Here is a 13,303-nt window from a genome sequence, read left to right as displayed (position 1 = left end):
TTGCACAGAGAAGGAGCCAGTGATCTCCCAATACACACACCTTTTCGGGTCTGTTCTTGCAAATCTAAAGTCTCCAAAAGCACTTACACCTCAGAAATATTTATCCATTTCTCAGAGTGTCTAGTCAATTAGTATACACCCACCCGCTTAGTACTTTCACAAATAAAAGGTGTGAGATTTAATCTTTTCCCCTGTAGAGTATTGCTCGCCTCAGGATTATTTCACCCTACTATTATACTTACAAAGGAATTTCTTTTGGCTTTCCCACATATAGTTGTGTTCAATTTATGGCTTTGTAGGCACAATCTGTCTAGGCGACAGAAATGAGTTTCGCAAGCTATGGTTTTTCAAGAAAAAATATAATAGGAACTATGTCGCGTCTCTGCCGAGTTGTGGTTAAAAAAGCCTTTAAACCACTATGGTAAGTAGTAAAAAAAAAAGGTACTCAGACTGGAGACAGCGCCAAATCCATTTGTGAAAGAAAAGGTTTTTATTACATTATGCCCTCTGTATGACACGTGTTTCGGCTAAAACCATTAGCCTTTTTCAAATACGGGCTTTAGTATTGAAGTAAGCAACAGAATTAAAAAATGTAGGATATAAAACAGAACATTTTGAATAGTATAATCATATTATTTCACAAAAAACACAAAATTGTTGAGTCAAAATCATAGAAAAAATGGTCACAGAGAGTAAAGGGTTGGTGAAGGGGAGGATTCATAGGGTAAACAGGAAAGAAAGAAAATAAATTTACAATCATTGAATTGAACCGAAAGAGAAAGAGATAAAGAAAAAGTGATTCATTAGTCCCGATACTTTAATGAAATATAATTTCATAATTTATGGTTATGACATCATTCAGTTGTTGTTACCTGTATAGCTGTGTATTCTCAGGCTTATAATATACGGTTGGTGTTCATGAATTAATGGGTTCAATCCCTGACGAAAACAAAAAGATATACAAGTGCAATGTTCAGTAATTGCTTTCTATTAAGAAAAAACGCACGTTATGTCCTTCTCATTTAACTCATTAGTAAGAGTAGCAGTGGTTTAGTCTTGTACATTATATTACCGGGTCAAAGTATTTACGATGCACTCGAGGTCTTCGAGCCCATTATTGTGCAACAGAATCACTGCCTAGTGCTTTTCAATAAATTCCTAAATGCAAGTGGCCACATGTATGAGTAGTTAAAGCCACTTTAAAATTCCTATTTCATACTTTCTCATGCTCGTGTTCGTCGAATCAAAATTTTAGACTTTGCGTTGTAAAAATGTCCCATCAATCACATAGAATGCGTGAGCTACGCAATGTGTTAGGAGGCTTGTGCAGAATCCTTTGAGTAGTACTTTACAGACGGTCTCTTACCTGTAAACTTATCTCGAGGTGCTCTTGCGTTTAGTTCCGTTCTACAAAGGTGCCATGCGGCGTCTGAGTTAAAACATTATTTGTTGCAACATCGTCATAGCGACAATGAGTGGATAGTCCTTTCACTCTTTCAACTATGAGCGTCGCGATGGGCGCCATCTTATAAGAGCTATTCTACCGTATTATCTATACCTGGTGACGGCTGAATGCCCTATTTACTGTTGTTTATATGCAAGTGATAATGCTAAATTTACAATTCACATGTTTGATTAGTTTTACCAAAAATTGTTAAATGCACTTGATGCGTGTCTTTAGTTTATTAGTATTTTATATCACTTGCCTACAATAATAAGGAATTGTCGCGGTAGTATTATTGATAGCGATATGCTATTAAATAAGTCCCTTGTTATCATTGTGTAATAGTGTTTCCTATGGAATGGAGCTGCTTGGGTTGAATTATAACGAAAGCGCTCCTGTTAGGATATTAAATCATGTTATTTATTCTAACTAATCTCTCGAATATTAATGCACTATTATAATTACCCTCTGACTTTGTATATGTGGGCCTATGTACTGATGTAAATGGTTGGGATAAGGTTGATATGCCATGGTGGTTCCACAAATAAAAGGATTCTATAGAAATGACACCATTTAATTGTCCTTATTAAGACCTTGGACTGTCGAATTAAATTTGCATATGATCTTGGCTTCCGTTTGTCGTAACTTTTTCTCCTTATTGCCTCCTCTTTTGCCCATTGTGATTTTCTGGAGGCCTATAAATCTAATGTCCGCTTTATTCGCCATTTGATGTTTCTCTTGCCAATGGCTGGCTAGAGGTAGTCTCTGGTCTTGGCTGCCGATTTTTGCTAAGTGTTCACGAATACGTACTCTGTTCTCTGATAGTGCTTCCGATGTAGATCAAATCGCACACACAGATAATACCATAAACAACATATTTGCTTCTGCAGTTAATTGTTTGTAGAATGTTGTGCTCTTTGTTAAATGAATCTTTGAACACATTTGTTTTGTCACAAGCATATTTGCACATATTTCGTCTAATTTAAGAAGGTGCCAATGTTTATGAAGGTTTCTCCTCAAATACCCACAAGATTGCACAAACAAAGCCAAAAAATAGGAGTAAAGAACTCACACAACAACAAACCTTATTACCTAGTGCTAAACGCACAGAACAACCGACAGTGGGATTCATTACTAACTTTAGCAGTAATCACAAAGTTTTGAGGAGAACCCTTCATAAACATTGGCACCTTCTTAAATTAGACGAAAACATAAAGAAGTATATTGATGCTGAACCAAGATTGATTTTCAGGAAAGCAGAGACTCTAAGGAACAAGCTGAGTCCCTCACTTTTACCGGACTCTAACAATAAGATGAAGGAGAATTGGCTACAACCACCCATCGGTGGCTTCAGAAAATGTGGCAATTGCACTATGTGCAAATATGCTTGTGACAAAACAAATGTGTTCAAAGATTCATTTAACAAAGAGCACAACATTCTACAAACAATTAACTGCAGAAGCAAATATGTTGTTTATGGTATTATCTGTGTGTGCGATTTGATCTACATCGGAAACACTATCAGAGAACTCAGAGTACGTATTTGTGAACACTTAGCAAAAATCGGCAGCCAAGACCAGAGACTACCACTAGCCAGCCATTGGCAAGAGAAACATCAAATGGCGAATAAAGCGGACATTAGATTTATAGGCCTCCAGAAAATCACAATGGGCAAAAGAGGAGGCAATAAGGAGAAAAAGTTACGACAAACGGAAGCCAAGATCATATGCAAATTTAATTCGACAGTCCAAGGTCTTAATAAGGACAATGAAATGGTGTAATTTCTATAGAATCCTTTTATTTGTGGAACCACCATGGCATATCAACCTTATCCCAACCATTTACATCAGTACATAGGCCCACATATACAAAGTCAGAGGGTAATTATAATAGTGCATTAATATTCGAGAGATTAGTTAGAATAAATAACATGATTTAATATCCTTACAGGAGCACTTTCGTTATAATTGAACCCAAGCAGCTACATTCCATATGAAACACTATTACACAATGATAAAAAGGGACTTATTTAATAGCATATCGCTATCAATAATACTACCGCGACAATTCCTTGTTACTGTAGGCAAGCGATATAAAATACTAATAAACTAAAGACACTCATGAAGTGCATTGAACAATTTTTGGTAAAACTAATGAAACATGTGAATTGTAAATTTAGCATTATCACTCACATATAAACAACAATAAATAGGCCATTCAGCCATCACCAGGTATAGATAATACGGTAGAATAGTTCTTATAAGATGGCGCCCATCACAACGCTCATAGTTGAAAGAGTGAAAGGACTATCCACTCATTGTCGCCATGACGATGTTGGCAACAAACAATGTTTTAACTCAGACGCTGCATGGCGCCTTTGTAGAACGGAACTAAACGCGAGAGCACCTCGAGATAAGTGTACAGGTAAGAGACCGTCTGTAAAGTACTACTCACAGGATTCTGCACAAGCCTCCTAAAACATTGCGTAGCTCACGCATTCTATGTGATTGATGGGACGCTTATTACAACGAAAAGTCTAAAATTTAGATTCGACGAACATGAGCATGAGAAAGTAAGAAATAGGAATTTTAAAGTGGCGTTAACTACTCATACATGTGGCCACTTGCATTTAGGAATTTATTGAAAAGCACTAGGCAGTGATTCTGTTGCACAATAATGGGCTCGAAGACCTCGAGTGCATCTTAAATACTTTGACCCGGTAATATAATGTACAAGACTAAACCACTGCTACTCTTACTAATGAGTTAAATGAGTCAGGACATAACGTGCGGTTTTTCTTGATAGAAAGCAATTAGTGAACATTGCACTTGTATATCTTTTTCTTTTCATCAGGGATTGAACCCATTAATTCATGAACACCAACCGTATATTATAAGCCTGAGAATACACAGTTATACAGGTAACAACAACTGAATGATGTCATAACCATAAATTATGAAATTATATTTCATCAAAGTATCGGGACTAATGAATCACTTTTTCTTTTTCTTTTTCTTTATCTCTTTCTCTTTCGGTTCAATTTAATGATTGTAAATTTATTTTCTTTCTTTCCTGTTTACCCTATGAATCCTCCCCTTCACCAACCCTTTACTCTCTGTGACAAATTTTTCTATGATTTTGACTCAACAATTTTGTGTTTTTTGTGAAATAATATAATTATACTATTCAAAATGTTCTGTTTTATATCCTACATTTTTTAATTCTGTTGCTTACTTCAATACTAAAGCCCGTATTTGAAAAAGGCTAATGGTTTTAGCCGAAACACATGTCATACAGAGGGCATAATGTAATAAAAACCTTTTCTTTCACCAATGGATTTGGCGCTGTCTCCAGTCTGAGTACCTTTTTTTCCCACATATAGGTGGCCATCATTTTAAGGTCTGGTTTACAACTCCCCCTCAGGAACAGGTGGGTCCCATTCAGCAAGAGGGGGTCAGCATCCTTCCACTGTTTTGTTACCTTCCTTCTGGATTTGGGCCTGTCTTCTGTCTTTCCTACCGAAGAAGGCCAGGGACTTTAACTCCAGGTAGGCCTCTTTTGCAGTGTACTGGTAGTAATCCAAACATGGGTCCAAAAGGAAAGTAATCTATTCCATTCCCCTTTCTTTTGTTATCAAAATCCTTTCTCTCCTTCTTCCCCTTCATCGGTGTGTGAGCGAGTGACTGTGTGTCCCCAGAATCTATGGGTTGGAACTTTTATAGAGCAAAAACCACTCCCTGTATAGGTGTGTATAATTTATCTAATCTACTGGGTCAATGTATGTAAATGGACAGTGCTCCAAAAATAACATCACAACAAACCAACCCCCCTGTACTCATTGGGCATATTAATGAGGAGGACGTTGCTTTCAAACCCAGTTTCCCTCCCATTTGATGTCATTTTAGAGAAGACTTCTGCACTAAACAATTGTAAACCTCTTAAACATCATATTCCTCACAAGCAATCATGTTACTAATCAGTTAATCAGATTGCTCTCACTCAGGGGAGTCAAATAATGCCATTTTCATCTCAACACGACTTATGGTGGATGAATTAAAAATGGTGTTTTACTCACTAATACTTTTATTTAAAAAATATTTTTCCATCTCACAGTAACAGGCTAACCAGCACGGATGCTAGGACTTATAAATCATTTGCGAGCCCGATTTCTCTGCATAGACTTCCACATTCGCCTAACTTACATAATTAATATAATGTAAAAAAATCATTTACAGTCAGCTGATAGAGTTTTGCACCCAAAACATGTTTTAAATTAACTCTTTATGACATTTCATGCAATAGTTACAAGCAAACATGTTATTCCTAATGCAAAATTCAAATGGCATGTTTTTCTCTGTGTCACACAATATTAAGTGGCATCTTCAGTTCCTGGCTTATACAGCCAAATAGTGTCAGTTCCTTTCAGCTCTGAGCTGGAGGCATTTGTGACCCAGAGTGTGCTGGTCATCATGGCAGAATTTCTTTGAGATTATGCTGACAAGGCCATTTATGACTTCAGTCCTGCCTCCTTTGAATGATCACAGGAACTGGCTGCCCCCTTTTGTCAGACATTCAGTCTCTAAAAGTGTTAAGTTCCTTTCTCCTGAAAAATTGGGGATTTAATTTCTTGAGAGGGGACCGCTACAGAGGGGCTATTTCTTCTATACTTCAGGTCGTTAGCAGAGACCATGTGGCAGATGGAAGTTGTAAATGATTACCAAAGTGTTTAATTACCAAGCCATATCCCTCTGAAGCAGGATCCAAGCAAAGTCATAAGATTTTATGGTGAGCTTCTAAGGCCAGTGTTCACACTTTTCTCATCAGAAGGCAAGCCCCATGTCATGAAGCTTGTTGTGGGATGGAAGGAATACCATCTGGCAGTTCAGGCCTAGCTTCTTTCAGATTGGTTTAATTTACAATTGCAGTCTTTAAAGTCACATTTTCTTTTCCTGTTGCTTTTACATTTTCACAAAACATAGCAACATGCAACTTGCAACACAATTTCTGTCACAACTACTTTTTTATATCTCTGTAGGTTTCTTTCTATAAAGCTGCTTTTCAGTCCTGTAAAAGGAAAAAATACACAATGCAAGGCAAACATTTGGGCCTGAATCCCCTATCAAAGGCTGTGCTTTTCATCCCCTGATTGGACTGTATTTTCTTTTGAATGAAAAGTTCTGGATACTTTTTGGTAACTGGAAGGACTGTGAGCTGCAGGTTGCAGCTCACATGTCTGATTTTAAATGGCACTTTTCTTTCTTTGCATTAATTTATTTGGTATAGTTTCCCCTACACATCTTGTCATAAAGCAGCATGGCTCAGAAGAACACGTATCATGTTTCATCTCCCAGCATCATTTCCTCCTGCTCACAGCAATTCTAAAAAAGATCTTTGCTGCAAGCTTCATCAAAGCTGCTTTGAGACTATTTGTCTCTAGGTTCTCCCTTGTACCCGCTCACCCTTGGGAGCACATTGCATCCAAAGCCCTAACCAAATGAGCCGTATGCCATTGACCAGTCAGCTACATGTTGCGCTTTGCCTAAAACCTTTTCATAATTTACACTCCACAGGGGGTGCCCATTGAGCTGCTCTTAGACATGGAACCTGCTGAATACACTGCCTGTTACCTACTCTCAAACGACAAAAACAACCGTCTGACTTTCTTCTAAGTGTGAGAAACATCAGGGCTTTTTCACAAGTAGTCCCTGGCGATCCGCTGCTCAGGTAGCCAGGGGAGGGCCATTGCTCTTGGATCCCAAACCTGGGGGTCGACAGGTGAGGGAGGATCACCTGGTCAGGGGCTCTTGGAAACTGTGGTGAGAGTGTCCAAAGGTGAGACGAGGTATCCCAACGGGACGATAAAGGGTGAAGAAGAAGTCCCGGAAGCTTTTATGGGTTATGTTGGTTCCATCCTCCCTGATCCAGGCCTTAGTAACCCCGATCCAAGAGAGGACGAAAAAGGATTTTATTTTAGGAAACTAGGTGAGAAAAAACATCTAATAAGACAAAGACATGGTCTTAAGGGAAGTACTGTTCACCTCCAACTACTGTAGACCACAGGGAATACTATCATGTCTCACGCTCATATGTCATTAGGTCAGGGGCACAGAGTGACCTGCCAAGAGGGAAAGCTATTCCTTTAAATAAAACCGAGGCTAAAGGATTTTCCTATACCCCATGTCAGTCACCTACTAATGTTTCACTAAATAAATCTAATCTACAGTCACCTTTCATCTCCCCCCCCATTTTCAACAAATACTGAGAAGAGGAAGATACAACTAACAACAATGAGGATTACCCATAGAAAAAACATTGCGAAGCAAGAAAGGCCTACTACAACCTACCACTATGTTGTCCCATTAATAAAGTCAAGCAAGGTCAGGCACTCTATTCGAACTGTGCACACCTGACTCCAATTGACTCTTTACACTAGTTTAAAAGGTGTGGTTTTTGCCAGAAGCAGTGAGCGAGCTGGGGATGCCGACTGCACCAGAGGAGCCAAGGTGTGGGAAGAGGCAGGAAGAGAAGCCTGGAGAGTCCGGAGGCGAGCGGAATGCCGAGATGCTGACCTGGTGTGTTTGAGGGGCTGAAGCGTGGCTGAGGAGCAGTGTCTCCCGAGAGCGGAGTGAGGCACACTGCGACCTGCTGGCCAAGTCCAGAAAGATGCTCGTTCCCTTGGGACGTGTGCTGGTCCCAAGTGTGTCTGAGGGGCCGGTGGTGAGACCCTGACCTCGACCCAGTGTATCCCAAGGAGACCGCTTCCCAGAGCTGCGCTACCCAGCGAGTTTTGTGACAGTGGAGAGAGAAACTCGGGAACGTGCGGGTGGCTGGAGCGGGGAGTGAAGACAGAAAAGATGTATAAGCAGCACGAAGGTAAAGAAAGCCGAAAGCAAGAGACAAAGTAAAGTGAGTGGAAATCAAGAAAGAAAGCTTGAAGGAAGATGTGCTAGCTGCGCTGAAGTAGAGAGAGATAAGAGGAAATTGAATTTTAAGGAATGTAAGAGAAATGAGGGTGCGAGTGACCCGAAACAGGAAAGAGGGTATGAGTGACCCGACAGACTGGAAAAGTGAAAGTAAAAGCAAGAGAAAATGAAAAGAGGGTACGAGCGACCCACAGGTTGAAAAAGGAAAGTGCAAGCGGCACGACAAAGTGAAACGAAGGTGCAAGGGTGCACAACCAAAGGAACAGGGTTGCCAGGGGCACGATAGAGACGAGAGAAGTGTGCTAGAGGCACGGCAAGATGGAACGAGGGTTCAAGTGCGCACAATAGAAAACAAGGTGTGGAGGAGGTACAGTGAAGCAGAAAAGAACAGCGTGAAAGAGGCACAGAAAGGAAATGGTACCAGAGGAAAGGTACAGAGAATAAGGAGAGGGGTTAGAGGTCAGAGTGGTCACACTTGGGAGGGTCAAAGAGCCCTGCGTTTTCGAAAGTCAATGATACTACCCCCATGTAACAACTGTACAGTGAAAGGTACATCCTGACCAGGATAACCTTGTTTGTTTTAAGACAAAAGGGGCCTATGGTTGGGGATGGGAACCCTGAGAGGCCTAACAAGAACTGTGCAAGAGACATTGCTGAACTTTGTAAAGAGAGGCCTAAACTTGGGGAAGGGAGCCCTGAGAGTCCTGACAAGCACTGTGTATTTTTGTTTGGAATCAGAGGAGCCCGAGCTTGGGCAAGGGAACCCCAAGAGACCCAGAGACATTGTGAACATTGTTGATTTGCTGCAAGAGCCCTGCGTGATTTGAACTATCTTGCACTGGCAGAACTACACCCATTGGTAAGACTACCTGAAACCAGTTGTGGTGTACATTTCCTTTTTCTTGAACCACTATTTTTATTTAAGAAGACTTCCCATCACATTTAGTCAAAGAGTGAGGGCAGCCATAGGTTTAGATACAGACGGATTTTGGTTTTGGACTTTCAGACATTGACGGCCCTTAGAAACATTACTTGAGGGAACAACCCCTTTAGAGTTAGGGCCAGTTAAGTATTACACCAACCCCAGAACTTTATTGAATAAAGGTTTTGAAACAGTTACTTTGAGTCTGTGTCTCTCTTGATACTGTGACTGTCTCACATAAGTCTAAAGGTAACTGCCCTTTCTCTTGATCCTTCTTTCACTAATAAGAACCATAAGGATGCTTACAAGTGATAGTGTGGCAGATTTCTGGGAATCCTGGTAGTATCTGGTCCTTGTAGAAAGATGTTGAAGCCTGGCATGTTCAGTGGACGAGGCCTGACCACTTGAGTCCCTCACAGGGATGCCACAGATTTCTTCTACATTCATTCTTGTGAAACACTTTCACTAGAGACTATTTTAGATAGGCATTTTCTGTTTAGTTAGTCAACGTCTCACGGTTTTGAAAAATATAAAGTCTTATCATTGGACTAGATCCTTAGCACCTAAATATTCAGGTATCTTGGCCAAAATGCATGACAATGCGGGATCCTGATTTTTCTTAAGGATATTGTAGACAATGGGCCTCATTACGGGTCCCGCAGTAACCGTGCCGGTGATACCGGCGGGATGCCGCCGGACCTGTAATGATTTACCAGTTCCTGACTTCCCGGTAACACCAAGGGATTACAACCCCGGTGGACCAGAAAGTCAGGCGCCGGTAAATTGTAAGTCCCCGCTCCCATAGAACTCTATGAGAGTGGGGACCACGGAAGCACCGGCACCGTTAATAACGGTACTGGTGCTTTCATGAAACCTCGTCGGGCGGGTGCTGTTCTGCCCGGCATGTCTGAACTACCGGACGGGACGGCACCCGCCCAAAGAGTTGTGGTATGCCGGTCCAGAAACAACTGCGCCGGTAAGTTTACTGGCACTGTTATTTCCGGACTGGCACACTTAGAATGAGGCCCTATGTCTCTTTTACCTTGAAAACCTTTCTAGTATGTTACCAATATTTGATATCAGAGGGGATCCTGAAAAGCCCTTTTAAAACTCTCAGTCTTGACACTTGAAGAAAGACTAGTTTTCAGAAAAGATGTTGCATGTTTTGAGATTGTTTAAAAGACAAATATAGTTATCTTACAAGTTTATTCCTTCCTTCCATAGGAGCCCTTAGATTATGTGAGATCCTATTTCTAGTGGTACATAGAGGGAATACATCAATGTGTCAAGGTGAGCCCCCCATGACTCCTGCATACCTGTAGTCCTGCGAGGTTGACGGTCCAGGATAGTGCTGGGAAGTGGTATCTGTCCGTTACTGTAGGCAGTGTAGTGTGGGAGTCCACCTCCTGACTCAAGCCAGACAGGGATAATGAGCGAGAGGTAGGAAGGGGTTCCCCAGCACCATGAAGGAAAATCCCGCACGATTAACGTGATGCCAGGCAGTGCAAAGCACTGAGCGTGGGTGGCCAGGAGTAGAAAAAGAGAAGATTGGCAGAAGGCAAGAAAAGAGGCAACTGAGTTAGGTATTCGCGCACCAGGGCAGAAGATGCAGGAAAAGAAGGAGATAACAGTAACCACCCTGGCCAGCAGGGTAGAAATGCAAAGGAAGCAATTCAAGAAAAGGCAGCAGAATGCAGGCAAGGCAACAAGGAAAAAGAACTGAGTAGAACTCAGAAGCGTGTCTTCAAGGCAAGAGGATGTTACGATGCACCGAAGTCGATGTTCGCAGTGTTTTTATGTGCTACTGCACCCAATGGAGGCTGTGCGCCTGCACACGGGTTACCTGTGCCAATGGACCATGCAGCCTGTACCGCGCACGCACGGAAGGCAGCCGCCGGGCCCCGGCACATGCGTATCCTGCCCAACATGGCGGCCCCTAGGAGAGGAGGAAGACCGGCCCGCAGACACTGGTGCGGCTGATCCCGAAGCCGCCATTGGACCCGCCACGGCGGGTCAGCCGGGTAAGTGTTGCGGCACAATGAGATCAAAGGATTGAAATAAAACATGTTTTTCAATAGTTTTGTTTAGTCTCATTGAGTGCTCTCATTAGCAGTGTTGACTTTGTGGATTCAGACGGTTATGTGAGAAGTTAATGTACACCTCAGTTCTTGAGGCCCACAAAACTGGAGGCAGAGGTATCTATAATCCTATGAGGGTGGATGAAATAATGAGATGAGATGAAATAATTAGATGAGTCAACTGGGCTGTAGTTCACACTGATGAGATGAGTAAACTAGGGTGTAGTTCACGGTTTGCAAACATTTTACGAGGGATCTATGGAAGTCAGTTTGCTATTTCTGAGGAGAGTTTGGTTAGTTTTATGTTTTAAAGTGTTTATTATTGAAGTCTGTCAAACCTCAGCAAAATGCACACTTGAATTAAAGTCATTATTTTCTTAATGAAACTGAGATAATGATAATGATGGCAATAGTGATAATAATGATGGTGATAATATAATTTTTATATAGTGATTCATGCCGCATTCATGCTCCTACTAAGCATGGTAATAATAGGTTTTGTAATTATTACCCAGTTTAAAGGTACTCAATTTATCAAGTTTGGAAAGAGGAAGGACTACGTTGGCCCTACCAATAGTCAAACCTGTGTCCTATAGGTAGAACAAAGATTGCAAAGTGTGAGTGCTTAACTCTCTGATGCTGAACATTTCCCTTCAAATAAGTATTCATATTATGTTCAAACCCCTATGCTGGGTTGGTGAGCCTATCGCTGGCTTTATTGTTTTCGTATTTGGCTGAAATGAACAGCCTAGAGTTTGGTGTGTTCCATCTTTTGAGTGGGTTAATGAATGAAGATTGCAGAAGTTGGCAGACATGTTAACGGATGGCTAGTCTTGATCTGGCGATAGAATCAATTGGTTGGTATTTTTCTGTTATTCATATATCAAAAAGATAGGACAATTTTAAGGTTCACCCCTTTTCTCAGGGTGGTGATACTAGTATATATGACACAATGTGAGGGTATCATATGAACCGTAGTTTGTTGTTTGTAAGCAATTTATTTTGCTATTTTCAAGCGTGACAATCAACAAATAATTAAACTTCTTTCACGTCTATACTTTGTTAATAGAATTTGGATTTTTCTGCACGTTCACTCTTGACAAAATGTTATTCTGTGCTATGTTGGGCATTCAGTACATATTTTATGGACTGTAATATGCATACAAAGGCATACAAATGTGAGCTTTGGATGTTCAATGTCCAAAATTCATTTTTCAGGACTTGGTGAGTTGCTTTTCCTTTCAACTTAATTATGTCTTTCATCTGTTTTGTAAGTGGGTCACTACATTTGTCAATCAGTTTCGGGTTGTCTCTGTTTCCTTTTTCCTGTATCTTCATATTTGGACCTTTGTAATTCGCATTTTCTAAGGAACTTTGCTGTATTTATGTTCAAGACATCCGCATTATCAGCCACCACTGTGTGCTGTGAGTGTCACTTTCTGATCTTTAGGATGCACCTTAGGGTTGTAAACAGTATATATAGTTATAATGTACATTTACAGAAGTACACATAGCAAGAGAAGAGACAATGATAAGTCATAATTCCCAAAATAAGTGGAATTCAAGATGGGATGGAGCAGCCACCACACACCCGATAGATGGAGCTCCAAAACTATTGGTTCTACCACAAAACGTTTCTCCCTTGGTATTAAAATGTAATACAATGATTAAAATATCAAGACATTTCCTACCTTCCGAGCAGCTAGTATATCTGGACTATCTTCCATCCCAATTGCAAAGGTTTGTAGTGGGTAGTTAATGCCACTTTCTTTAGACAGTTTAATTAGAAGTGCAGACACCAAACTTGAATCCAGCCCCCCTGGCAAAAAAAGCAAAGTATAAACCTATGTGTCAAATGTATATCATCATCTAAACTGTTCAGTACAATACTGTATTTCATCAAAGCACATCACAGACCTAAATCAATCAAAATCCT

At 40.8% G+C, this 13,303-nt stretch overlaps 1 protein-coding gene across 1 annotated transcript in view; it reads right to left on the bottom strand.

Moving 5' to 3' along the window:
- The window catches only part of ASNS (asparagine synthetase (glutamine-hydrolyzing)), a 299,686-nt gene that overhangs the window by 162,839 nt on the left and 123,544 nt on the right, over window positions 1–13,303 (bottom strand). The window contains exon 6 of the mRNA XM_069648540.1: window positions 13,059–13,186. Coding sequence (XP_069504641.1) covers window positions 13,059–13,186 — 128 coding nt within the window. The remainder of the gene's footprint in view (window positions 1–13,058; window positions 13,187–13,303) is intronic.

Source organism: Ambystoma mexicanum, chromosome 2q, assembly GCF_040938575.1.
Source record: "Ambystoma mexicanum isolate Mex_15411 chromosome 2q, UKY_AmexF1_1, whole genome shotgun sequence".
Lineage (NCBI taxonomy): Eukaryota > Metazoa > Chordata > Amphibia > Caudata > Ambystomatidae > Ambystoma > Ambystoma mexicanum.
This window is presented reverse-complemented; position numbering and strand designations above follow the sequence as displayed.